The following is a 21,943-nucleotide window of genomic DNA, read 5'->3' on the forward strand; positions in this document are numbered from 1 at the left end:
CCAAGTTTCTTCACGGCATAGTAAGCATCATCTAGAAGTTGCTCTGGCTGTACAAAAATATAGGGTTTTGCAATGGAGGCAAAATGCAGTCATCTGCGTCGATGCGCACAATGCATGGTTTCTTCGGACTCCTCTTTGCTCAGTTTGGCCTTTACTACGGCCTTTTGGACGTCCTGTGGTTTCCTCCTGTGATGTTTTCCTTCCTGGCGTTAGAGAGTAACTGAGGATCAAACGAAACAAACCTCGCCATGTAAGATTGCACTGCCTGAGCAAAGCCAGGCTTGTACGAGAAGAGCAGCCCACGGAAGAGTGATGGAGGCTTCTAGTTGAATACGTCGCTTACTCTAGCCTCGAACATCTTCTCGCCTAGCGGCTGAACGTGAGCTTGAAACTCTGTAGCATGAGTTTGACAGGGAAAAATTGGAGAGGTCCAAGGTTTTCCACAGGTACCTCGGTGAGATGAAACCAAGCTCTTGTCCACATCCCGTTGCTTGTCTAGCACGAATGGCGTGGCACGATATTCTTGCCGCCTTCTCTTACGTTCCTTACGCATGGATAGCTTTGGTTCTGATGGATCTTTCTCCCTCAGCATCTCTTCACAGAAAAACGGCAACCATATTGTCAAGAATGGCAGCAATGTCAATAAAAGAAGAAGCCAACCTGTGTCGAGGAAATACATGTCATCCAGAGCTTCAAGCTCTTCGTTACATACCCCATAGAAGAATAATATGTCTCGCTCTGCGTTCACGGAATCTCCTGCAAGGGAGAAACGTGGACCAGAGGGTTTCCAAGTCGCCCAAACACCAGTCGCTACAAAATACGTAAAAGCCCCATGAGAGACCAACAGGAAACAAATCTACCTACAAGCGCACGTACTTAAGTCGAGAGTATGGACGTCATTGAATAGCTTGTGATCATCAGAGAATCCTCCAAACACGACAAGATACTTTCCATGGCTGATTGTTGTGTGCCCGGCTCTTGGCATCAGCTCGGCACCAGTCGTCTTTACCTCCCACCATGCCATTGTTTCTGGAAACGCACAATGTATGTACCTGTGTCCAGAATATGAACGTCGTTTAGATAGGCATTACCACCATCCTCGCCACCCATGACAACGAAACAGTTCTTATAGGAAGAGCAGGTATGGCTATCCCGAGGAATAGGCGAGACTCCAGTGGTAGAAATCTTCTTCCAGACAAAAGTATCTACAGGGGAAAAAAAAAATTTAGAAGAAAACAAGGAAAGATAACAGGATATTACTCGTGTTCAAAACATGGAGGTCGTTGTAGTACTCCTCCTCTGAGGGATCGCTGGATTTCTCACATCCCCCAAACACGAACAGGTTGTCACTGATGAGAGACGCGCTATGTCCTTCTCTCGGAGCAGGAACATCACCAAAGTGTTGGTAGCTGCATCGGATGATAAGAACAAGAAAAAAAAATCGATAGAACTCGGAGCTTACCAGTATCCAAAACAAAGAGATCGTCTAGCGGGCTGGTTCCATCGGTACCACCAAACACATAGAGCTTAGACCCGATGGCCGTGGAGCTGTGGCTGTCCCAAGGAGAAGGGTGCGTTCCTTTCATCACAGGCTTGCTCCAGGTGTACATCCCTGCGCGATCCCACCAAAAACATGATCAAAACCATATTTTCTGGAAAACCCAGAAGAGGAAACTTATACCAAAGTCGAAGACATGAACATCGTTGGTCTGGCACTCATCCCGGCCGCAGCCACCGAAAATGTAGATGAGATTCCTGACCGCATTGCAGGTGTGGCAACATTTGCACCCCGGCGGCTGCTGCTGGAGCTGATCGCTGGATCGACAAGGCGCCCACTTCATCTTTATCCTAAAATGCAAGTGTAAAAGAGAGACTATGGGGTTTATAGTGCTGCAAAATAGGAATCGCTCTCAATGTGGTTCCAGCCTCGAGCACCTGGAACAAACCGGAACTTTAAGCCTCAAAAGAGAATAGGGAAGAAGCAAGAGAGTGAAATAGTATATGAATTTACTATGAATGAATGAAGCCAGTGCCACCCGAGAGAGAGAGAGAGAGAGAGAGAGAGAGAGAGAGAGAGAGAGAGAGAGATTGCAGCTTACAATCTGCCTGAACGTCCTAAAAATTCACTTGATTTGGAGGGTCATTCAATCCAAAGTTGAAGCGTTGCCACCCCTTTGGCACTTGATCTATGCCATCTATTTGAAGTTTTTGAATTTGAACCGTTAGATTATAAGTATATTCAGAAATAATATTCTAAAAATGGAATAAAAGATGCCAGATGCCATATGCCAATAGCACGTTTAAATAATGGAGTAAGATGATGATGATGATATGGAACTTTTTTTTTTCTACTTCTTTCATGTTTTATGGTAGTCAACTTATGAGAAATTACAGCTTCTGGAATTGTACAAGAAGTGTGTATGGAATGTCCAGGGAATGAGAAACTGTAAGGTGTAGTATGATATTTTCTTGTTCTAATAAATAGCTAGATAGTAGTACATAGTACTGCCTCTTTGCTCGACTACAACACAATGCTTACAAGGTTGGAATGACAAAAGCAGAGATTTCATAATAGATGTCAGTCTGTTGCCACTTCACTCTCAAACAATGAAATCAGATAAATGAATCACCCAAGAAAAAAATGTGGAAGAAGAATAGAATTGGATTCATCACTTTTTCAAATACCCACACAGACATGTCTCCTCGCAAGAGGAAGAGATCTAATATCAGTTGCATTGCCTGACACTAAATTAGGTGAGGTAAAACTTCTATTAAATATAGATTCAGGAGCTTCCTTCAAATGGCTTGTGGTGGGAGGGAGCATAGAAACATGAGTTTTGGCCACAGAGGTCACCATTTCAATTTTATTATTAAATGGTCCTTAACAAATGTGTTGCAGAACACACTAACATCACAAGTTCATGCAAATAACAGTGATCTGGATATCCTACAATACAATTTCCCATTTCAATAGTTCAAACTGGCACATTATTGCACATAAGAGAAGCTGAGACCTTGTAGTAAGCCATTATTGAATAAAGAATTTTAAATATTGAAAAATAAGAATTTAATATTTGGGCTGTAGAAGGTTTTTAGTTCAAAAGCAATATAATGGATTTGGAATTTGAAGCATAAGTGCTACTCTTTTGAAAATACAAATTAGTATTTAAATACGAAAGTAATTTTTTGTCTGATACTTAGAGAAATCTTTGGTGATATATATATATCCAAAACATAATTTTTGAGGATACCTCAAACATATCATTATCTTTTGAGAATCTTTATAAGAAAGAATAATTTTCTAAATCATTATAAGTCTTCAGAGTAGAGTTTTCTAAAACATCCATCTTAAAATTAATATAAATCTCAGCTGTAAATATGTGAATTATATGTTCCTTTTAAAAAGATTCTTTGGAAAATAGATTTTATAATTTTTATTATATTCTAATGGTATTATATTTTACTTTAAAAATATTAAATATCATTATTTTATTCGTGTACATAGTAATATGCTAGATCTGAGTTTATATTTTCATTTTATGCTCTTTATAATCTAAGTATCAACAATCTAATTTATGATACAAGAGAATGAAGAAGTAGAGAGGACAAATGCATAAATAACACTTTATTCACAATTGATAAGCTTGATGCAACAATGTTTATTATTTTAAAATAAAAGAACTATAACCTTATGTTTTTTATGTATTAATAGTTAAATTATATTAAATATACAAAAAACATATGAAAATATAATAATGTTATTATGTATATAGGATTTGAGTTTATAATTGAAATATTAATCATTTTTTAATCTAAGTATTTTTAATCATGTTCTCCTTTAGATAATTGCTGAATAATAAGTAATGTTTAATAATTTAAAACTTATATTATTATTAAATTGAAAGTTTCTAGATATTTATCTAAATATGATTTAAAAATCCTTTGGCTAAAGACAATCTTGTATAAAATTGTTAAGGGTTTCAAAATTTCTATGAGCTTTTGAAATAATAACTTCAATAGATAGCTTACTAGCATGTTATTACCTAATGATAATCCTGATTAAGTATTTTTATTATTTTTAACTTTATTCCTACCAGTCTAGATATTTAATTTGGAACTGCTGTACTACTTTTTAGCCTAAATCACTTTTCTTAAAAACTTCATATAAACCAGGTTTTTTATTATCTTAAACTTTCCTTCCACTTATCTAAGTTTTTCTTTCTCAAGTATTTTATCTCTTGATCATTTAATTTTTACAAGAGTTCTTTTTTATATTAAAAGTTATAAAATGTTTTACACACTATTAATCTATTAGTAAAGTATGTTCTTATTAGAAAGGTTTTAGGGCGTATTAATATTTTATAATTTATAAGTAATTTAATATAAATAGTTTTTAAAAAATTTTATTTTCTATCTTTCCCAGTAGAGTTGTATCATTCTCATATATGTGACACAGAGTTGTGCTGTATTTGGAAACCATTAAGAAACTTCAAGTATTGCCTATCAAAATCATCTTTCACTAATCAAACTTCTGGTTTACTATCAGCAAAACAGTGATAAAACACTATGTAACATAAATACACTTGAATAGCTTATATAGTTAATTAACAATATTCTATGGATAGTATTATATTGTATCATAGTGTTCTTTCTACATTGGCCTTGAAGGTTTTTTATCTATGATATAAGAACCAAAACCTCTTAGTACACAAGAAGAAAGGTAAACAAGAAACACGAGCTACTTACTTAAGGTTCTTTATAAATACACAACTAAAGCAAAACTTTTCACCATATAACTATAGCTCAAATCTTACTTTTTGAAGTATTGCATATTTAATCAATATAATAATATGTTTATAATAGATATTTCTTCTTTGACTCATAATGATAGAGAAATTACATTCCATCTCTTGTGTTGCAAGAAACAATTATGCATTTCTTAGATTCTGTCAATTTATATTTTCTCAATGTCTAGAACCATTCTCTTGTTACCTGATTATGAGATTTAATATAAATGTGGTAGCAATCTAGATAGATTTACTTCTGTATGTTTTTAAATACAAAACCAGATACATAATACAAATTCTTTTATTCTTTAGTAAACTATGAATGTTGGAGGCATCATTAGAGTTCAGATATAAAAAGTGCTTAGTTCTTGATTTGACAATTGATACTATTTTTTAGATTCCCAATTTGTTAAAACATGTAACGTTAATAGCTATACAAATCCTTGAGGTCTTCTTTGAAATGAGAAACCACCTTTATAATCCTGATTTAAAATGGATCTTGTATTCTACTAGCAAACATTTCCAGTCAAAAATTTCCTACTAACTTATCTAGTAAAAATGTAATTTTAGAATTATCTAGTCACCTATTTATTAAATATTATATACCTGGACAGTGGTTATAACTGAAGCAACAATCTCAATCATGAGTGTGAACACTTTAATCTGTGTTAGTGCCAAGGATCCCAGCTTTTTCTTGGAACTTTTCCCTGTACCAATTCTCTTGGAGCAATCACACTAGGGGCCCATCATGTGGAGGTGCTGCTTGTGGACTGTCACTCTCCAAGTCTTGCTCCTCTTGATCACCACAATTATTTCTAGAAAACTTATTCTGCTGTTGGTGCTGCTGATTCCCCAGGTGATTGTGTAGTGGATTTAAGTTGCCCACCAATTACTAAAATAGTGTTATGATATCAAATAATTGAGAATGTGTATATAATTTATTTATATTAAAATAAAAAATTGATATAAAATATTTCTTACCAAATATTATTTTCTACCTTTTCCAGAAAAGCTGGATTCTCTGCAACATAGGATAGACGTGAATGGAAGGCAAAGGTGACATCTTCCTGATATTTGGATTTGCATCGAATATTATGATGGAAAATGAGGTTTGCAACATGCCCACGTTTCAAATTGTATGAAGTTGTTTCTTGCTGTGGTCCTTATGTAACATGGTTATGAATGGAGAATGCCACCTCAAAGGATAAAGAGAGCCAATCTTGTAAAATTCAAGTTGAGATAGCTAAAAATTATAAGCAAGGATGAAGCAATACCTTACTTCCAACAAAGCCCTCTCCAACTTTGACCGCTTCTGGGATTGGTCAGAGACTATGGTATTCTATTCAAGCTTCAGTAAGTTATCAGTTTTATAGTTGTTCATGTAAATTTTGTTAGCATCATTTACAACCAGCTTGTAACATGATTACTTATTTTGGTTATTGCTGATTTACATCTTTGTCTCTGTGGTGTCCCCAGAGAGCAGCCACTTAGTATAAAGAGCTGCATTGAAGGTAAAATGTTGTCATACAGGATCATTCTCAACTGCTGCTGCTCATTGGTTGTGATAAATCTTGAGAAATACAACATAAAGAGAACACCACCTTGTTCAGGTAGTAATAATATCGGCTCTATGTCAGTAAGGAGGTTAACAGTGACAAAGAGTGGAAACAATACTGGACCAAGGAAGTGGCATAGTGTCGAAGAGAGACACGAACAAATGCTTGACACTTTTGCAATGGGACAGATGCTCAAGCTAGTCTCCAGTGTTGCTAGCTTCTACAGACTAGAACATCTCGGAAAGGCAGTAAAAGTTTAAGTTTTTCAAAATCCCTGATGTAGGCATGAGTTTATTCCACTAGGAAAAATTACATATCACATCATGCTATTAAAAAGAAATTCCATTTCTCATTTTGAAGTTTCACTGTCTCAAATAGAACTGTCTATATTGGACTCTTTTTAACTTCAACAATTCAAGTATGAGCATGTAATTAGAAGTGACCTTTGGAGGTTACCTTTGTACCCACGCTATAGAAACTGGTGTAAGGATGTTTCCAGTTAGTTACAACAATGTTACAAGCTCTCACCAATCATCAATTGTGAGGTATAAAATGAATATTCATTTTCCTAAATTTATGGTATATGGTTTGTCTAAAGACTGTATCAAATGTTGTGGCAAGGTAAGTTGCAAGTTTATAAAGTTTGATTTAACATTCAGAAACTGATCTGTTAGAAATTATGCTTGTGTAGTGGTTGAAGCATTTTATATAAAGAGAACAATAGCAAGTTGCATAATCTACAGATCCATTGATGCCTCATGATGTTCTTCCGGATCCCCATTGAGTTAGAACTTTAACTTAGAACCTTAACTACTGGGGATGATTACATGTATGGCTATGATGTAGTTATAATACTAATTAGCTTAGTGGAATTTTGATAACTGTCATATTTGATTCAATCTGGTTCATTTGCCTCAGAAGGGTTTTTAGGATTTGATTCAATCTGGTCCATTTGCTCCTATATATAAGCAACATGCAAATTTCTGTATTTCAATCGCTCACAAAAGAATCGAAGCTATTTGTTTTGAAATTCAACAATTCTAGATTACTATCTAAATTCCTTCCTCTAGCAACATAATCTTGGTTATGCTGCTATGTGATCGATGCCACAGGGCTGGAATTGCTAGTGGGGATGCACAGCAGCACCTCTGGAATGAAGACTGGCGCCTCCAGGCCGTGGCACACCAGGCCATTGCCTGGGACCAAGACGCTCTCAATTTGCCATCAAGGTGTGTGTAGATGTGCACACTCAAAAGGTGATCCTGGTTTCTTTCTCTCAAATCCTAGCAGTAGCATCCACCCAACAGCAACTGTGATGTGTATTTTTCTTCTGGGACAGCGATAGAGCAAGCAACAGCATTATTCATTATTGGCAGCAAAGAACCTATCTAGTCACTCATGTAGAACATTGTCTCTTTCTCTACCTGGAATGCAGTTCAAAGTAGGGGCAACTTGGAATGCAGTTTAAGCCTTTTTTTAAAGTACTCTATACACAGCGAGACTAACTTTAATTGCACTCATGTCCTCAATATTTACATCCAGCAGTGTTGTTTCTGCACACTTGTCATTGGTAAATCTCTATGTCTGTCAGGTCTTGAGCATTGTGTAGTAGTCAGCTCTTCAGCTGGATTTGGCCTCAATGCACAGCTTCAGTCTTGCTTCTAATGCATCTATGAATGTCCTTAAAGGATGGGAATAAAGTCAATTTAGCTTTGTTCAATGAAGCTTTTGCAATGTTGGATTCTTCTAAATAGCTACACCAAGAATTGGAGAGCAGTCCCTATTTCCTCATTAGCCACTTCATGAAGGTTTCACATAATTTTATTTTATAGAAACTCAGAGAAGGCACAATCTAACAAAAGTTCATGCCAGAGTTTTCTTGCAGCTCCTGGCTGTGACACAAGTGGGACGGGGCTTGTCGGGGTCTACGATAGGATGAAGTAGCTCCATCCATCAACTGGATAAACAATTATGCCGCACACTCCAAAGCTGTCTGCAAAGAGAATGCTCAGACAGGAGCTCAAGAAAGCTCAAGAATCGGGATTCCAAATGCAAGTCCATTTCATGACAAGTCGGGTCAGAAACACAGGAGCTACTCAGCCAGGTTGACGATAGAGTTTGAAGGGCTATGAAGAGATTAAGAATTTTAAAGAGAAAGGTAAATTCTGCTTGCCGTACCCAAGCATTTAGACGAATTGGGCAGAAGGAAGAAAGAAAATTTTTCGCTTATCGTGGTTTTTCTGCTTGAAAAGACGGTTGAACGGAACCCTAGCCCCTTTTGTCTAGCAAGCACAATCCGTGCGAATTCTTTCTTAAATTGTAAGATACTCAATGGGAAATGGGAACGACTTTCGAAGCGACGTTTTAAAGCAGATGACAGCAGCAGCTTGCGCTGGAATGCTGGCAGACAGTCTGGTTTACCCGTTGATGACTGTTAAATCTCGACTGATGGTGATCCCTTTGGCACAATCTCCTTCTTTTGCTATTTCCTCCTGACAACAACCCTTTCAGGTTGGGGGATTATACAAATACAATGGCCCATTTGACGCGTTGACTACTATTGCCAGACAAGAGGGATGGAGAACTCTTTACAAAGGATATGCTTCTGTTGTACAAGTTGCTCCATCACAGGCTTTGTACATGTCCACGTACCAAACTATCAAGGCAATCGTGCCAGGTCTCTTTTCTTTGTCCTCTCTTGTGCGACATCTAAGCTGTGCTCCGCAGGGGGTCAAGAAAATCCTGTTGTGCACTTTTGTGGAGGCCTCTTTGCCACACTGGTGCAATCGCTAGTAAGCGTCCCCCTTGAGGTTGTTCGGCAGCGACAAATGGTTCATACGGCTGGACAACCAGCTTACAAGGTTCGAATGTGCTGCATCGGTTGTCGAACTTTTGGTTGTGTCAGGGTTCTTTAGATGCAGCGCGGACGATATATGCACAGGAGGGATTAGGAGCATTGTACAGGGGTTTCCTGCTGGCCCAGATGGTATGGGGTCCTTACAACGCCATCTATTTACCGCTATGGGAGAGAACAAAGATGCTTGCGGTCCGATACACGGGAGTGGAGTCGAAGGAGCAACTCGGCATGCACTGGGAGCTCTCCAGCTCCTTTCTTAGTGCGTCCGTTGCTAGTGCATGCACAAATCCAATGGTTGGCAGCTCTCCTTCCAATTCATTCTCCTCAAGGTTTGGAATTTCCCACAGGATGTGGTAAAGACTAGATTACAAGTGCAAGGCAAAAGCAAGCAGTACAAGGGCACGCTGGATGCGGCTCAAAAGATCTGGAAGAAAGAAGGAATCAAAGGTTTTACAAGTGGCATGAGCTCAAGGATACTGTGGGTGGGAACCTCGTGTATGGTCATGTTCACAGCGTACGATCAGTTTATGAAGAGACTGTGATTATATCTCGAGGGCCAAGCGTAATTGTACCAACATTATGTCGAACTTGGACCAGAGCATCGGTAGGTCGTCCTGGAAAGAAAGCAGGACTTCGGTCAGTATCCCTGCTTTCTTACGAGCTTCTTCCCAATCCGTGTCAAGGTCTACTTTAATGGCGACCTTCCACTTGTTTGCTTGAAGGTCCTGGTGTCTCTTGACCATGCGGTGGTGTATAGCAGTGGCCAAGACCTTAAAGGACTTGACGGGCCGGGCAGCGACCAGCCTCGACCTGGACACAGAAATCCACATATAACAAGCACATGACTATAAAGGAGCAAACCTGAGCGCCTCCTGCTCCTGCTGGATTGCTGTTATGGCGTTGTCAATCTCCACATGCTTGTCAGCGTGTGTTTGGAGCTGAGACTGAAGCCGAACCACCTTCTCGTCCACAGCTGACGCATCGGCGTTAACCTCCCGTATGTTTCTCTTCAATTCCATGCACGCTTTGGTGAGAAGCGCCTCTGGAGCGTCGGGCTCGTGTACGGTTTCCTTCCTGCTGTTGCTGGCCTGCACGACATGCATGCAAGCGCGCGTGTGTGTGTAGCCATGGATTCGAGTTGCAAGACACCTGCACTTTGATGCCGATTGACTTGCGGTTGAGAACCCGCGTTTGAACTTCGGCTACTAGCTTCTCCTTCTCAATGTTGAGGGCGTTAAGCTCCCACTTCAAGCGCTCGTACTCTTTCTTCATGGCTCCAAGGATAGCAGATGGCGACATCATGGCCTGGAGAAGGGCTGCCTGCGAGGAGCAACCAAGACTTTATATGTATTCTGCCCGGCACGAGCCTACCTGGGTTTCTTTCTCAAAGTTGATCTTTCTCTTCCATAGTATGACATGGTTTTGAAGCTCTGTGACCTCACGACTAACGTCCGATTTCTCCAAGTTGCAATCTTCCCTCAGATACTCAATCCTCAGTGCCTCTTGCTGCAGCTCCTGGATGGCTAAATCGTTGCTATTTTTGAGCAGGAGGTTCTCCTTGGTCAACATTTCCTTCATGCTGGCGTTTTTCGCTAAGAGCTCGTTGAGCCTGAGGAAAACAAGTGGAGTAGAGTAATATGAGGTCCTTGAGAGTGGCGACGACATACTTGGTGACAATGCCGTGCTTCATCTGGACATTCTTGTCGACATCCTTGATGTACTTTGTGAGAGTTCCTAGGTCCTTTTCCAGCCTTAACTTGCGTTGCTCCAGGGTAATGCGATCCTTGTCCAGCTTCCGGCCTTTCTGCGCCAGGGCATGGTTCTCGGTGGTGATGCTGACAAGCTCCGTTTGGATCCCCAGCCACTGCTTTTGCAGTTCGGACGAGGCCCGTATCTTGACGGCAATCTCGTAGCGGATATTTGCAACAATGTTTTCAAAGGGGGTTGCGCTCTTGTCCACCAAGTTGGCAGTGAGTTTGTCGTACTGCTTGTTAAGCTTGTCAATCTCTTTGGTCTTGACATCGATCTCGCTGTGCCGCTGCCGGGTTTCGGCTTGCATCTTGGAGATGAGCGACATCTTTTGCTGCACCTCCTCGTCTAGCGAGGCCAGCGCATCGCTAATGGTTTGGTTATAGCTTTGCACGGTCAACGTGTCCACCCGGATCCGTGCGAGCTCGTACTCGATCTCCGTCGCAATCATGTGCTCGTGCCTGATCTCCTGCCGGAGCTGCAGCGTTCCTTGGACGACTTGTTGGGCCGACCTCTCGAGCGTGATTTGCTCGCTGAGCCCCACCAGCATCTTCGTCTCGAGGTCATTGATTGTCTGGCACTGCTTGAGGTAAGCCTTTTCAATCACCTGCCCAAGCCATGCATGCATCAGCAATGCTCACAAGACACCTATTGTTACCTTGTAGTCTTGCTCGAGGACATCCCTTTCCTCCTTCACCTTGACCTCGTTCCTCTCCGTCTCTTCCATTGTCAGCATCATGGCTGCGTACTTTTGCAGCACGGTGTTGCGCTTAGCAGCGACTTTGGTGATCCGCTTGTTGAGATGCTTGATCTGCGAGCCATACTTCTTGAGCAGCGCCAGCTTGGTATCGCCCTTGTCACGCTCCAGCCTTATGTCCTTGCGGTACCGGTGTTTCTCTCCCTGTATGGACAGGTCTTGCTCTCTTTGCTTGCCTGCAGCATCCACCAAGGCCTGGCTAGACCAAGCAGCTAAAGCAGGCTGAATGAAGCCAGGAGCAGCAGAGCATATTTCAACATGTTACCTGCAGGGCCTCGTCGCAGCGTCCCAACACAATCAGTGCCGACTTCCACTGGTCGGTCAGCTGTTTCTTCTCTGTATTGATACTCTCCATCTCAATTCCAAATTCCGACAGCGCCGCCACAGCCATCTTGGTCTCTCGCTGCTGAGCTGTACACACTCAAGCCACACACACACACACACACACGCACGCACACACAAAAAAACATGTAGCGCAGGTCGGTTATAGTGTTGACATACCTTCGAACTGGGCCCTGCACAGGGCCTGCCTCTGGTAGTAGCGCCTCAACCGCTCCTGCTGGACGGCAATGTAAAAGTCTTGGTCCTTTTTGCCTTTCTCGGCTTTGGAGATGATCTCCTCCATGGCGTATGTGGCCCGCCGGCTGACGGCGATGTCGCTCTTGAGCTTGTCGTTGTAGCTGTCCACCTGCTTGAGCGTCGAGGCCAGGTTGTCCAGGTCGATGTGGCACGCCTCGAGCTTGTCTTGCATGGCGTTCATCTCGCTCCATCTGTCCTTGTATGAGACTTGAGCATCCAGCAGTTGTGCCTTGGCCTGGACAAGGATGATTCAAAGGGTGGTGCAAACTCTGATTAGCTTAAAACCTTTTCCTGCTCTTCCACCCGGGAAGCAAGCACGTCCTCGGTCTTGGTCACAGCAATGTGGATGCTGGCCAGAGTCTTCTGCAAGCCATAGAGCTGCACGCCCACTTCCTCTCTTCGCCTGGTGGCGCTGGCGAGGAGCACCTGTTTCTCCCGGACCCTATCGCGCAGATCCTCCTTCTTACGGGACAGCTCCGCCTTGAGGGCCTCCTGAGCCCCAACCAGCGATGGATGCTCATTCAGCTTCACCACAAGCTTGTCTTGCTCCTCCTCACTGCCCTCCGCCATCTCTTTTGCTGGCGGCAGGGGTGTGCGCAGCCGGCAAAAAGCGCGGGAGGATGATATGTATCCCCTCCTCCGTGCAAACAACAGACAAGCCCTAAAACCACGTGGCACCACCCGTTTGGAGAGCAAGCAAACTGCCCACCATGTTCGCAATGCAAGAGGAGGACTTCGAGAGTGCGTACCTGGGTGTCTCGCCCGTGCGACTAACTCTTGTAAGCTTTCTAGGGGAGGTGAAGGTGGTGGTTGTGGGCAACGGCGGCGTGGGAAAAACGAGCTTGATCCGCCAGTTTTGTAGGGGGCACTGCCCCATCGAGTACAAGAAGACCATCGGCGTCGACTTCCTGGAGAAGAGCCAGTAACCATCGACTAGGAGTCGTCTTGTGTATGTGCTAACGCACGCAACTTAGGTTCGTCAAGGCCTTGCAAGAACAAGTGAAGCTCATGCTGTGGGACACGGCGGGGCAAGAGGTATTCGATTCCATGACTCGCGCATACTACCGAGGTCAAGTGAGGTTATAGTTTGCCCCCTTTTGTTGGCGGCCTACAAACTTCCTCATGCAGGCGCCAGAGCTGCCGTCCTTTGCTTCTCCACGGACGACAGGCAATCCTTTGAATGCATTAAGACATGGAAGAAGAAGGTACACAAGCACGGAGGTATTTACGGGCCTACACTCAGTTTCATGCATCAGGTGGAGAGAGAATGTGGAAAGATTCCCATGGCACTGGTGCAGAACAAGGTTGATCTCTTGGACCAGACCGTCGTGAGCAGGTGTTGCTTCCTTCCATATTCCATATGAGCTATACAAATACCCTCTCACACTCCCGGTTGAGAATGCAGGCAAGAAGCTGAAGCCTTGGCCGAGCAGCTGGGACTCCGCTTCTACCGGATTTGTGTCAAGCAAAACCTCTACGTGGCGGATGGTATGCCATTCCTTCCTTTTACTGATCAAGAACCCTTGGAATTGCATGTGGCAGTGTTTGAGTACCTTGCAGAGATGATACTGCAACGGCACGACGATGCCCCATTGCCATCGACCACACCAGCAGGTATACGTGTGTGTTGGGACTATCCGTATGGTAGGTAACAACTTCTGCAGCAGGTGTTCTGCTGAGCGGCCACAATGCGCAGCGGCAGCAGCCGAAAGATTTCTACAAGCATGTACACCAAAGGTTTCCCGAATCTCGCATAATCCGTAGCAGCAACAAGGTGATGAGGGACTGCACCATTCTCTGACGTGACGGGGTGACTGACATGAATGAAATGAATGAATGAATGAATGAATGAATGAAGGAACGAAGACATCCAGAACGGTTATACCATCTAGGAACGTCGTCTGTATGTATACTAGGCTGCGTGTGTACAGGCAGGGTCGGTCCTCGCGTCGTTGTCGTCCTAACAAAATTTGGATTGTGTTGGTGTACGCGTCTGTGAGCACTATGGTGTGGTGGCGGTGGTGGTGTCCCGGATGGGAGAGAAAAGGTGGTGGCGCCCCTTGTTCTTCTTCATGTGCCGGATCCGCGCCTCCACCCGCGCACTGACCCCAATGGAGGTCCTCTCCACGGCCTTGGACCGCTCCCGCAGCCACATGCCTGGATCGGTAAAGTCCCGCTGCAGGTGGCGTATCTCCTGGATGATGTGGTGATCCATGGGCTTGAAGGTGCGCTGGAAGGCGGTGAAGAGGAAGTAAGGGAGGACGCAGGCGAGGGGTATCAATGCGGTTGTCAGCCAGTAGACTGGGGCTGGGCCAAGGCCGTCGCGCAGCACCATGTAGGCGGTGGTGGAGAGGCGCGGATCCACAGCGCCGTAGAGCAGCAAGAAGATGTACCAGAGGCCGATGCTCCCCCAGATGACGAGGTGCTGGATCCAGGTGAAGTAGCTGATGGCCAGCGCCACCTGCGCGTTGACTGTCCACACCACACACGTGTACATGCTGGCCCCCAGAATGGCCAGCTCCGCCACCTCCCCACCCCGCCGGAACGCCGCCACCCGGTACAGGCCTGCCGCAAAGACGAAGGTGACAAGCGAGCTGTAGACGCCGTTGGCCATCCAGCCCAGGATCCGGGACCAGCTGAAGAACAAGTTCCTGGGGCCCTGCTGGTAAAGCGTCGGAAACTGCACAGCACAGAACACCACCAAGCCACCATCAATCCCTGTCCTTTGTTACACTCGCTCGCTCGCTCACTCACTCACCATCAGGCACACTCTGGCCGATACGTCTTGCTCAAAAACCCCCAGCGCAATCACCGGGAGCGACGTAAAAAACACATTGAACAGGGACATATACCAATCGTTGTATGCAGTCTGACCCGAGAAGCTGGTGTACGCCTCGTAGTAAAACAGGGTGAGGCCAAACGTGATGTTCTTGTAGAAAAAGTAGCAAATCTGTAGGGATGCATCGGTCAATGAGTGAGGCGGGAGCCAGGCTTACCATCTGCGCGATACGCTTGTAACACCAATGCCCGTGTACAATGAGCAAGCGCTCCAGGAACCTGAACTGTGCGATAGAGAAGTCGCTGGCCATGACTGCCTGCAAACACCCACTGCGGTTAAGGAGCATCCAGAAATCCAGGATCACCCTACCTGCATGCCTTCGAGACCACTGATGCCAACACCTATATCAGCCTCTTGGATCATTCCCACGTCGTTGGCTCCATCACCAATGCTCAGAGTTGTCCGTCCCGTGCCCTCCTTCACAAGTCCCGTCACCTGTTTTGCCACGCGCATGAAATCAAGGATGAGAATCCAGCACAAGGGTGGGAGCGAGCGCGTCAGCACTGTACCAGCGCCTTCTGCTTGGGAGAAACCCGGCAACATATAACAGAGGCACAGTTGATTGCCAGGCGTAGCAGCTTGTCTTTAAGGCCATCTTCCAATGCATACGCAAGTGCTTTACCATCAATGATCAGCGCAAACGCAGCGTCGTCGTCAGTCTCCAGATCAATCTGGCGCTGGGCATTCGCAAGCTGCTGGCTGATGCTCTCTTTGGATGCCTACAGCAGCAGTGGTTAGTGGAAAGTGGAAGTGAATCATCTGTTTTTCTTCACCTTGGCACTGGCCTCTTTGTTGCCAAACTGTTCAGTGGAGCCACTGTCCAACGTCACAAGAATCTGCTTCATCCCTTGCCGCAACAGGCTGCATGCGAAGCTGCGGGCATGCAAGAGAGTATGGTTAAAAGAGGAGTTGGGGGCGACCAACGTACCCAATGTTGATGGCAGTCTCTAGCTTGTCGCCAGTAAGCACCCATATCTTCAAGCCAGCTTGGGCTAGCCGATCTATGCATTCAGGAACCTGGACGGATAAGCGGTGCGTGAGAAGAGGAGTGGCGCCCCCAACCAAGCTTACCCCTTTCTGCAGCTTGTCCTCCACGGCAGTGGCACCCACAAGGACCAGGTCCCTCTCTATCATGTCGCATGCAGCATCTAAGCGCTCCTCTCGGCTTTCTCCAATGGTGGTTTTGGCCTTGAGGAAGACCGCGTTCCATTCCCTGTACTCTGCGTCGTCGAGCTTGCGGTACGCAAGGATCAAGGTGCGCAGGCCGGCCTCGGCATACTCGGAGAGATGGCTTCTTGTCGCAGCTTCGAACTGACGTCCGTTCTTGCTGAGCTTGTCGAACATGACGCTGCAATGGGAGAGGGAGGGTGGTGACTACAGAGAGAGAGAGAGGCTACACTCAAAACAGTACCTGTCTGCACCTTTGGAGAAGAGGAAGGTGTTACCTGCATCGTCCGTTACAATGACGGACATCCGCTTGCGGGTGCTGTTGAATTCCAGCAGGTTGAGCAGCTTGTATTCGCTGAAATGCCGCGCACGTAAGAAAGAAAGCAAGTCACGTCTCTTACCGGAGGGTGGTGGTACCATTGGTATCGCTGGGCTCCCGCACGAGCACGGTCGACTGCGTGCGCTTGTAAAACTGGAAGCCAAACTCCCTTGCAGCAACAACAAACGCCAGCTCGTCCGGCGATTCCGCCTGGTAGCTCACGTCGCCCGTTTCGTGGCTCTCCTCGGGGATGACAGTGTGGCAGACTGCCAGGATTCGGAAGAAGGTTCGAATGACGGACGAGTGCGGCTGGTGCAGCCAGTTGCCATCCATGACCCGCTCATCGGTGAAGTTGAAGCCTTTGACGAAGGGTGCAGCATGGGCCATCTCGAAGTTCCCGGGGCTGGTGCCGTGGCTGCTGCTGCTGCGGTGGTCGTGCTCCTCCGACCCTGCATCCTCGTGCAGCTGCTGCTCCCTGCCGAGCCTCTTGGCGGTGGCCCTCTCCACTTCGGTGATCCCCCGGCCGTAGGAGACGCCGGCGATGGAGCACTTTCGAAACTCCATGACGTTGCAGGTGAGCGTGCCCGTCTTATCCGAGAGGATGGTGTCCACCTGGCCCAGCTCCTCGTTGAGGTTGGAGGTGCGAGCGTGGGCGGGGGTGTCGGTCACGTCGTCATACATGGCAATATCGTGGTTGATGAACATTGCCTGCAGCACCTTGACAACCTCAATGGACACGTAAAGGGAGATTGGGATGAGATAGCCATACAGGATGAGCGCCGTGATGAGGTGCAGCAGCGCCGCCAGCTGCGCGCGCTGCGGGTTGAAGTAGACGTCGGCGTCGGAGGGGCGGAGGTACCACCAGCGGGGCATGTCGGCCTGCGTCATGACCCCGAAGACGATGGAGCCGAGCAGCGAGATGAGCAGCAGGACGCTGAAGAGGAAGTAGATGATCTTGTCCATCTTGCGCTCGATGCGGCTGCGCTTGGAGGGCGCCTCCCGGGCGTTCTGCATCACCTTGGTGTCGTGGCCGCTGGCCAGCACCACCCCGTAGACGAAGTGCGTGTTGCGGAGCTTGGAGTCGCGGAGGAGCAGCTGCTCAGGGCCCAGCGGCACCACGCTGCCGTCCAAGTCGAGGTTGCCGACGAAGGTGTAGAGGTGGGGGTTGGGCGCCTCGCAGTGCACCTGGGCGGACCAGGTGGCGAAGTCGGACTCCTCGGACAGCTCCAGCGTGCGCTCCACGCAGCGCTTCACCTTGAGGTTGGTCTCGCCGTCGAGGTTGCTCGTCTCCACGTAGCAGATGCCGTCGGGGAAGCTGCTCGACAGCAGCAGCAGGTCCGCCGGGAAGAAGCTGTCCTGCGTCACCTTGACCACCTCTCCCACGCACACCCTCTTCCACTGCTTGTCCGCAAACACGCCGTGCCCGACGTGCACCGCCACCTTGCGCTTGTTCACCTCCTCGTCCTACAGGGGAGAGTGAGCCACGGAAAGCCCCACGCACACACACGCACACACGCACGCACCTGCATGAAGCGGCGCCAGTCCTCGACGCCTTCCTTGAGCATGCTCACGCCCACCACGAAGACGAGGGGCGCGATGAGGCTGGAGGCGGCGAAGGGAGCCAGCGGCGTGAGGGAGAGCGCGGCGGCGAAGAGGAAGTAGAGGTTGGCCACCCGCCGGAACTGCTCGAACAATGCCTTTGGGAGGAAGGTGAGCAGCGTGTACTTGGTGGTGGACACGTAATTGGAGCGATACTTGTGCGGCTTCACCCGGTGCTTGTCGGGCTGGTTGCACCACACGAGCCGCCCGCCACCGCTCAAGTTGCTGCTTTGCCTCCTCCTCCGCGCCTCCTCCTCCTCCGCCACAGCCGGCCGCAGGCACGACAGCGAGTAGAGCTTGCTCCACCGCATCCGCTCGCCACCGCCGCCCGTTGCCATATCGGATAGATCTCCGCGAGCCAGATCCAGATCTGTGCTCTCTGCTCTCTGCGCCCTTACCTATGGCTCCTTCCTTGCCGCCTTGGAGCAGCCCGGAATTGCGGCCTGCATCGCTGTGCTCTACACACAGTCGCAAACTCTAGGTAAGAAACTCGACAGCATATACCCTTGTGCTCGGCTCGTCGCCAAACAACAACGAACATGAACGTGTTCAATTTTACAGCATAGTAAAACCCACAACACACAGGAAATATAAAAAGAGAGACTAAATCTTCGTCGTCGTGTGTATGTTAGTCGCCTCGCTCGCCGCATTGCCGTGTCTCAATTCACCTCATGATGTCTGATGGGCTTCTCATCAATCCTCCCCTGTGGGAATCGATCAACCGTGTCAGCCAGCCGCCACAAGAGAAACTTTCTTTGCCTCACCTCGATGACGCATGGGAACTATTTACACTCCCCTTTGCAATGCTAAGACGCCGTGCTCTGTTCTCCTGCTCCTTGTCTACTCTCATCGCGGCCACCTCCTTCTCCATTGCTGCTACCTCCCTACGCATCTTCTTCGCCTCTACTTCCATTGCCTTGGTCAGCGTATCCACCTTCTTGGACAGCATCTGCATGCAAAAGTCCGACTGTCATGAGCACCTAGAGCCAAACCCACGCATATACCTCGATTGCGTCATCCTTGTCCTTGAGGCTTTGGTCTTTCTCGTGGCCCAACTTGCGCAGTGTCACCACCTCCTTTTGCAACATATCATAGAAGAGGACGGACACGTTGTCGTCGGCTGCAGCGACTGTTGCTCCCTCCACCTTGCCGGCCTCAGGCTTTACGTCGCCGCCACCACCACCGCCGCCGCCGCCGCCGCCAGCCCCACTCGCAGCCGAGGACACCTTTCTTGGCTCCTCGCACCCGTTAGCGTAGGCTTTAAACCGGCCCGCATCCAGCGACTTGCTTCCGTCAAACGCCTTGGATCCAAACTTGCCGTTCTTGAGGATGGTGGAGCCCGACACCGAGCCCCGCATCTGCGACGCTGATGACATTGACGGCCGCCGCCTGGCCACGCCATTACCAATGTCCGACCCGCCTGTTGATTGACGACGCACACTGGCACCATTCGTCCCGCTTCGCAAAAAATCGTCGTGCTTCCGAGTGGAACCGTTGGTGGATGTTCTCAACCCCTCTTCCAGAACCTTGAGCCGGACTTGGAGCTTCTCCTGCCACATGAATCAAGCCATTGGGCACCTATCTCGGCAGCCAAAGTGTGTACGTGCCTACCTTGAGTTGGGCTTCACTCCTTGCGGTGCGTTCCGTAGTTGCTAGCTTGTCACGGAGCTGCTGCATCTCTCCCTGACAAGGACACGCACTTAGTTAGGCCGAATGGAAGAAACACACACGCACACACAACGTACGCACGCACCTGCATGAATCTCCTCTCTTCAAGCCATTGTTTCACGGGCATGACCTTGTCGTTTGCATCCTTCCATTCGTTTGCAACGACGACTGCCACTCTGTTTGCTGTTACCTTGGCACGCGCCAGTTCCCGCTCAAGCGTCCGTTTCTCTTCCTAATGGTAAAAAGACAATGTGGGGTGAGTGCGACCCAAAGGTGGCTGGCGGCACTACCATGAGGTGATGTACTTGGCGCTCAAAGTCACGCGCAGCATTTGCTGCGGCTCCTCCCGCAAGAAGTGCTTCCTCCAGTTCTGCCACGGTAGTGCTCAGTTTCTCCACCTCCGCCACCTTCTGCCGGTGCATCTTGTCCAATATCTTGTTCTCTTCCTGCACCAAGGCACACACAAGGCTTGGCTTGGCACCATGGTACCCGAGGAGGGGCCAAAACGTACCTGGCAGATCTCAATCTGTTTGAGAAGTTCTTGATTCCGATTCTGCAAGTCATCCACGAGCGAGGCTTTGGCTTCCGCAATCTGAACTGCTCTTTCAGCCTCGAGAAGAGCAGCCTCCTTGGACTTTGTCAACCGGTCGAGGGCCTTGTTATCGTCTTGCAGCTTGAGAAACTGCAGGGAATTTTGCAAAGCGTGAGAAACCGGGTGGGGCAACAAGGAGAAGACGTACATCGTTGCGGGTGCTCTTGAGCTCTGCTTCTACGGGTGCCAAGATGGCTTCCAGGGGCAGTAAATCTTCGTCCTTTTGGGAGGCATGCAGCCGCCGTAGTGTCGCCTCTGCTGCAGCTTGGGCTGCTAGCGCCGACTTCCTCTCATCGTTGGTCCTCTTGAGATCCAGGTTCTGCGAGGGAAAGGAAAGTGTCATGAACAAGAAAGAGCGGAAAAAGCAACGGCACCTTGTTTTCCAGAGCAATTTCCATGGCCTTGAGCTTTTCTTGCAACTTCTCACGCTCGTCAAATAGCTGCAAAAGGAAATGTTGGTGATGGTGGCGATCAATCAGCGACGAGCTACCTCTTCGACGGCCTTCTCCTTGAGCCGCTCCGTCTGGCGCAGGGCCTTGATCTCTGCGTGCGCCTCGCACAGCTCTCGATCTTTGTCTGGCACAAGACAAGCAAAAGCGGTGGCGCCGGGTTTAGAAACATGTACATTGGCGTAGATCCGAGCGCTGCTTACCTCGCACTTCATTCTCGAGCCGGTTGAGCTCCACTTTGATTGGATCTGAGCCGTGGAGCAAGTGTATGATGTCTTCCGTTTCTAAGCTGGGGCGAACGGCGGTCTTCCGCCTGGAAGATTTCCCGTCCTGCTTGCAAAACCCCATGGCCGACGCCACACTCTCCCTGCAAGATCCGTCGAAGAAGCCGTCGTCCTCGTCTAGGCTACTAATTGACTCCGCCATTGCCGCCGCGCTGTGATCCCACCGCTCTTTGTTTCGCTTGTCTCCCTTCCTTTCGCGCGTCCAGAGGCCTCCTAGCTCACCAGCTGCCGCCGCCGCTGCTCCTGCTACTGCCTCCTCCACCTCCCAAATCCCACATTGCTTGCTCGCGCCCAGCAGCCAGCCACATTTGTCCCCCCTAGCCCGCAGGATCTACGCGCCCCTACTGTTCCCCTCTCCCAGGGCCTTGTTGCCCTACTTAAAAACACTCCTCCTTTTTTACGGCCGGATTGGATTGGATTGCTGCCTGGTTTGTTTCTTGGCCACACACTTACCTCCGCCCCCTCGATTGCTTGCTGCTCGATTGCTTGCTGCTGTGTGTGTCTAGGCAGGGGCTACGAGGCTAAGGAGAGCTCCGCAAGCACTAAAACGAAACAAAGCCAAAAGAAAAGCATAACCTGACAGCACCACCAGCAGGGCAGGCAGCCCTCACTTTAACTTAGCGCCTGCCTTAATAAACCGTGTGTGCTTTAGAGTAATCCTCCCATCTCCATCTCCAACTCGAGCGAGGTAAACAAGAAAGAGGCTCTCCCGCTCAAAACCTCAAAAAACCCAGGCCGGCC

The 21,943-nt window shown here is 47.7% G+C and overlaps 4 protein-coding genes and 1 pseudogene across 4 annotated transcripts; 2 read left to right on the forward strand and 3 right to left on the reverse strand.

Annotated features, from left to right (window-relative positions):
- Positions 1–8,674: 8,674 nt before the first annotated feature.
- On the forward strand, positions 8,675–9,742 carry LOC112350132 (annotated as a pseudogene).
- A 992-nt stretch (positions 9,743–10,734) lies between these two features.
- Positions 10,735–12,855, reverse strand: LOC112350133 (coiled-coil domain-containing protein 40-like). The gene is made up of 5 exons (XM_024685809.1): positions 12,571–12,855; positions 12,208–12,520; positions 11,972–12,117; positions 11,608–11,901; positions 10,735–11,556 (listed from the first exon to the last, which is right to left on the reverse strand). The coding sequence occupies exons 1-5, from the start codon at positions 12,853–12,855 to the stop codon at positions 10,735–10,737; spliced, it is 1,860 nt and encodes a 619-aa protein (XP_024541577.1).
- Positions 12,856–13,004: 149 nt separating this feature from the next.
- Positions 13,005–14,100, forward strand: LOC9657300 (ras-related protein Rab-23). Its single transcript, XM_024685810.1, has 5 exons — positions 13,005–13,207; positions 13,260–13,354; positions 13,414–13,621; positions 13,691–13,899; positions 13,953–14,100. Exons 1-5 carry the CDS (start codon positions 13,005–13,007, stop codon positions 14,084–14,086), a joined length of 849 nt encoding a protein of 282 aa, XP_024541578.1. The 3' UTR covers positions 14,087–14,100.
- On the reverse strand, positions 14,101–18,606 carry LOC9656959 (probable phospholipid-transporting ATPase 4). The gene is made up of 11 exons (XM_024685857.1): positions 18,134–18,606; positions 16,693–18,074; positions 16,536–16,646; positions 16,196–16,472; positions 16,053–16,141; positions 15,898–15,997; positions 15,634–15,843; positions 15,434–15,559; positions 15,282–15,380; positions 15,044–15,235; positions 14,101–14,965 (listed from the first exon to the last, which is right to left on the reverse strand). The coding sequence occupies exons 1-11, from the start codon at positions 18,545–18,547 to the stop codon at positions 14,288–14,290; spliced, it is 3,678 nt and encodes a 1,225-aa protein (XP_024541625.1). The 5' UTR covers positions 18,548–18,606; the 3' UTR covers positions 14,101–14,287.
- A 139-nt stretch (positions 18,607–18,745) lies between these two features.
- LOC9657301 (microtubule-associated protein 70-1) lies at positions 18,746–21,897 on the reverse strand. The gene is made up of 11 exons (XM_002980828.2): positions 21,122–21,897; positions 20,960–21,045; positions 20,844–20,909; positions 20,618–20,788; positions 20,389–20,559; positions 20,168–20,323; positions 19,963–20,109; positions 19,821–19,892; positions 19,214–19,759; positions 18,974–19,158; positions 18,746–18,913 (listed from the first exon to the last, which is right to left on the reverse strand). The coding sequence occupies exons 1-11, from the start codon at positions 21,342–21,344 to the stop codon at positions 18,874–18,876; spliced, it is 1,863 nt and encodes a 620-aa protein (XP_002980874.2). The 5' UTR covers positions 21,345–21,897; the 3' UTR covers positions 18,746–18,873.
- Positions 21,898–21,943: the final 46 nt, after the last annotated feature.

The sequence above is a fragment of the Selaginella moellendorffii genome, unplaced genomic scaffold (genome assembly GCF_000143415.4).
Source record: "Selaginella moellendorffii unplaced genomic scaffold, v1.0 SELMOscaffold_46, whole genome shotgun sequence".
In the NCBI taxonomy this organism is placed as follows: Eukaryota; Viridiplantae; Streptophyta; class Lycopodiopsida; order Selaginellales; family Selaginellaceae; genus Selaginella; species Selaginella moellendorffii.

Excerpts from the sequence above, each read along its gene's own strand:
- LOC112350133 (XM_024685809.1), bottom strand. The coding sequence starts at position 12,855 with ATGGCGGAGGGCAGTGAGGAGGAGCAAGACAAGCTTGTGGTGAAGCTG. Across the intron at positions 12,521-12,570 it reads GGGTGGAAGAGCAGGAAAAG|GCCAAGGCACAACTGCTGGA; the intron begins GTTTTAAGCTAA and ends ATCCTTGTCCAG. Across the intron at positions 11,557-11,607 it reads TCCTCGAGCAAGACTACAAG|GTGATTGAAAAGGCTTACCT; the intron begins GTAACAATAGGT and ends TGGCTTGGGCAG.
- LOC9657300 (XM_024685810.1), top strand. The coding sequence starts at position 13,005 with ATGCAAGAGGAGGACTTCGAGAGTGCGTACCTGGGTGTCTCGCCCGTG. Across the intron at positions 13,208-13,259 it reads GACTTCCTGGAGAAGAGCCA|GTTCGTCAAGGCCTTGCAAG; the intron begins GTAACCATCGAC and ends CACGCAACTTAG. Across the intron at positions 13,622-13,690 it reads GACCAGACCGTCGTGAGCAG|GCAAGAAGCTGAAGCCTTGG; the intron begins GTGTTGCTTCCT and ends TTGAGAATGCAG.
- LOC9656959 (XM_024685857.1), bottom strand. The coding sequence starts at position 18,547 with ATGGCAACGGGCGGCGGTGGCGAGCGGATGCGGTGGAGCAAGCTCTAC. Across the intron at positions 15,844-15,897 it reads ACAAAGAGGCCAGTGCCAAG|GCATCCAAAGAGAGCATCAG; the intron begins GTGAAGAAAAAC and ends CTGCTGCTGTAG. Across the intron at positions 15,381-15,433 it reads GTGGTCTCGAAGGCATGCAG|GCAGTCATGGCCAGCGACTT; the intron begins GTAGGGTGATCC and ends GGGTGTTTGCAG.
- LOC9657301 (XM_002980828.2), bottom strand. The coding sequence starts at position 21,344 with ATGGCGGAGTCAATTAGTAGCCTAGACGAGGACGACGGCTTCTTCGAC. Across the intron at positions 19,159-19,213 it reads ACAAGGATGACGCAATCGAG|ATGCTGTCCAAGAAGGTGGA; the intron begins GTATATGCGTGG and ends TTTTGCATGCAG. Across the intron at positions 18,914-18,973 it reads AGTTCCCATGCGTCATCGAG|GGGAGGATTGATGAGAAGCC; the intron begins GTGAGGCAAAGA and ends CGATTCCCACAG.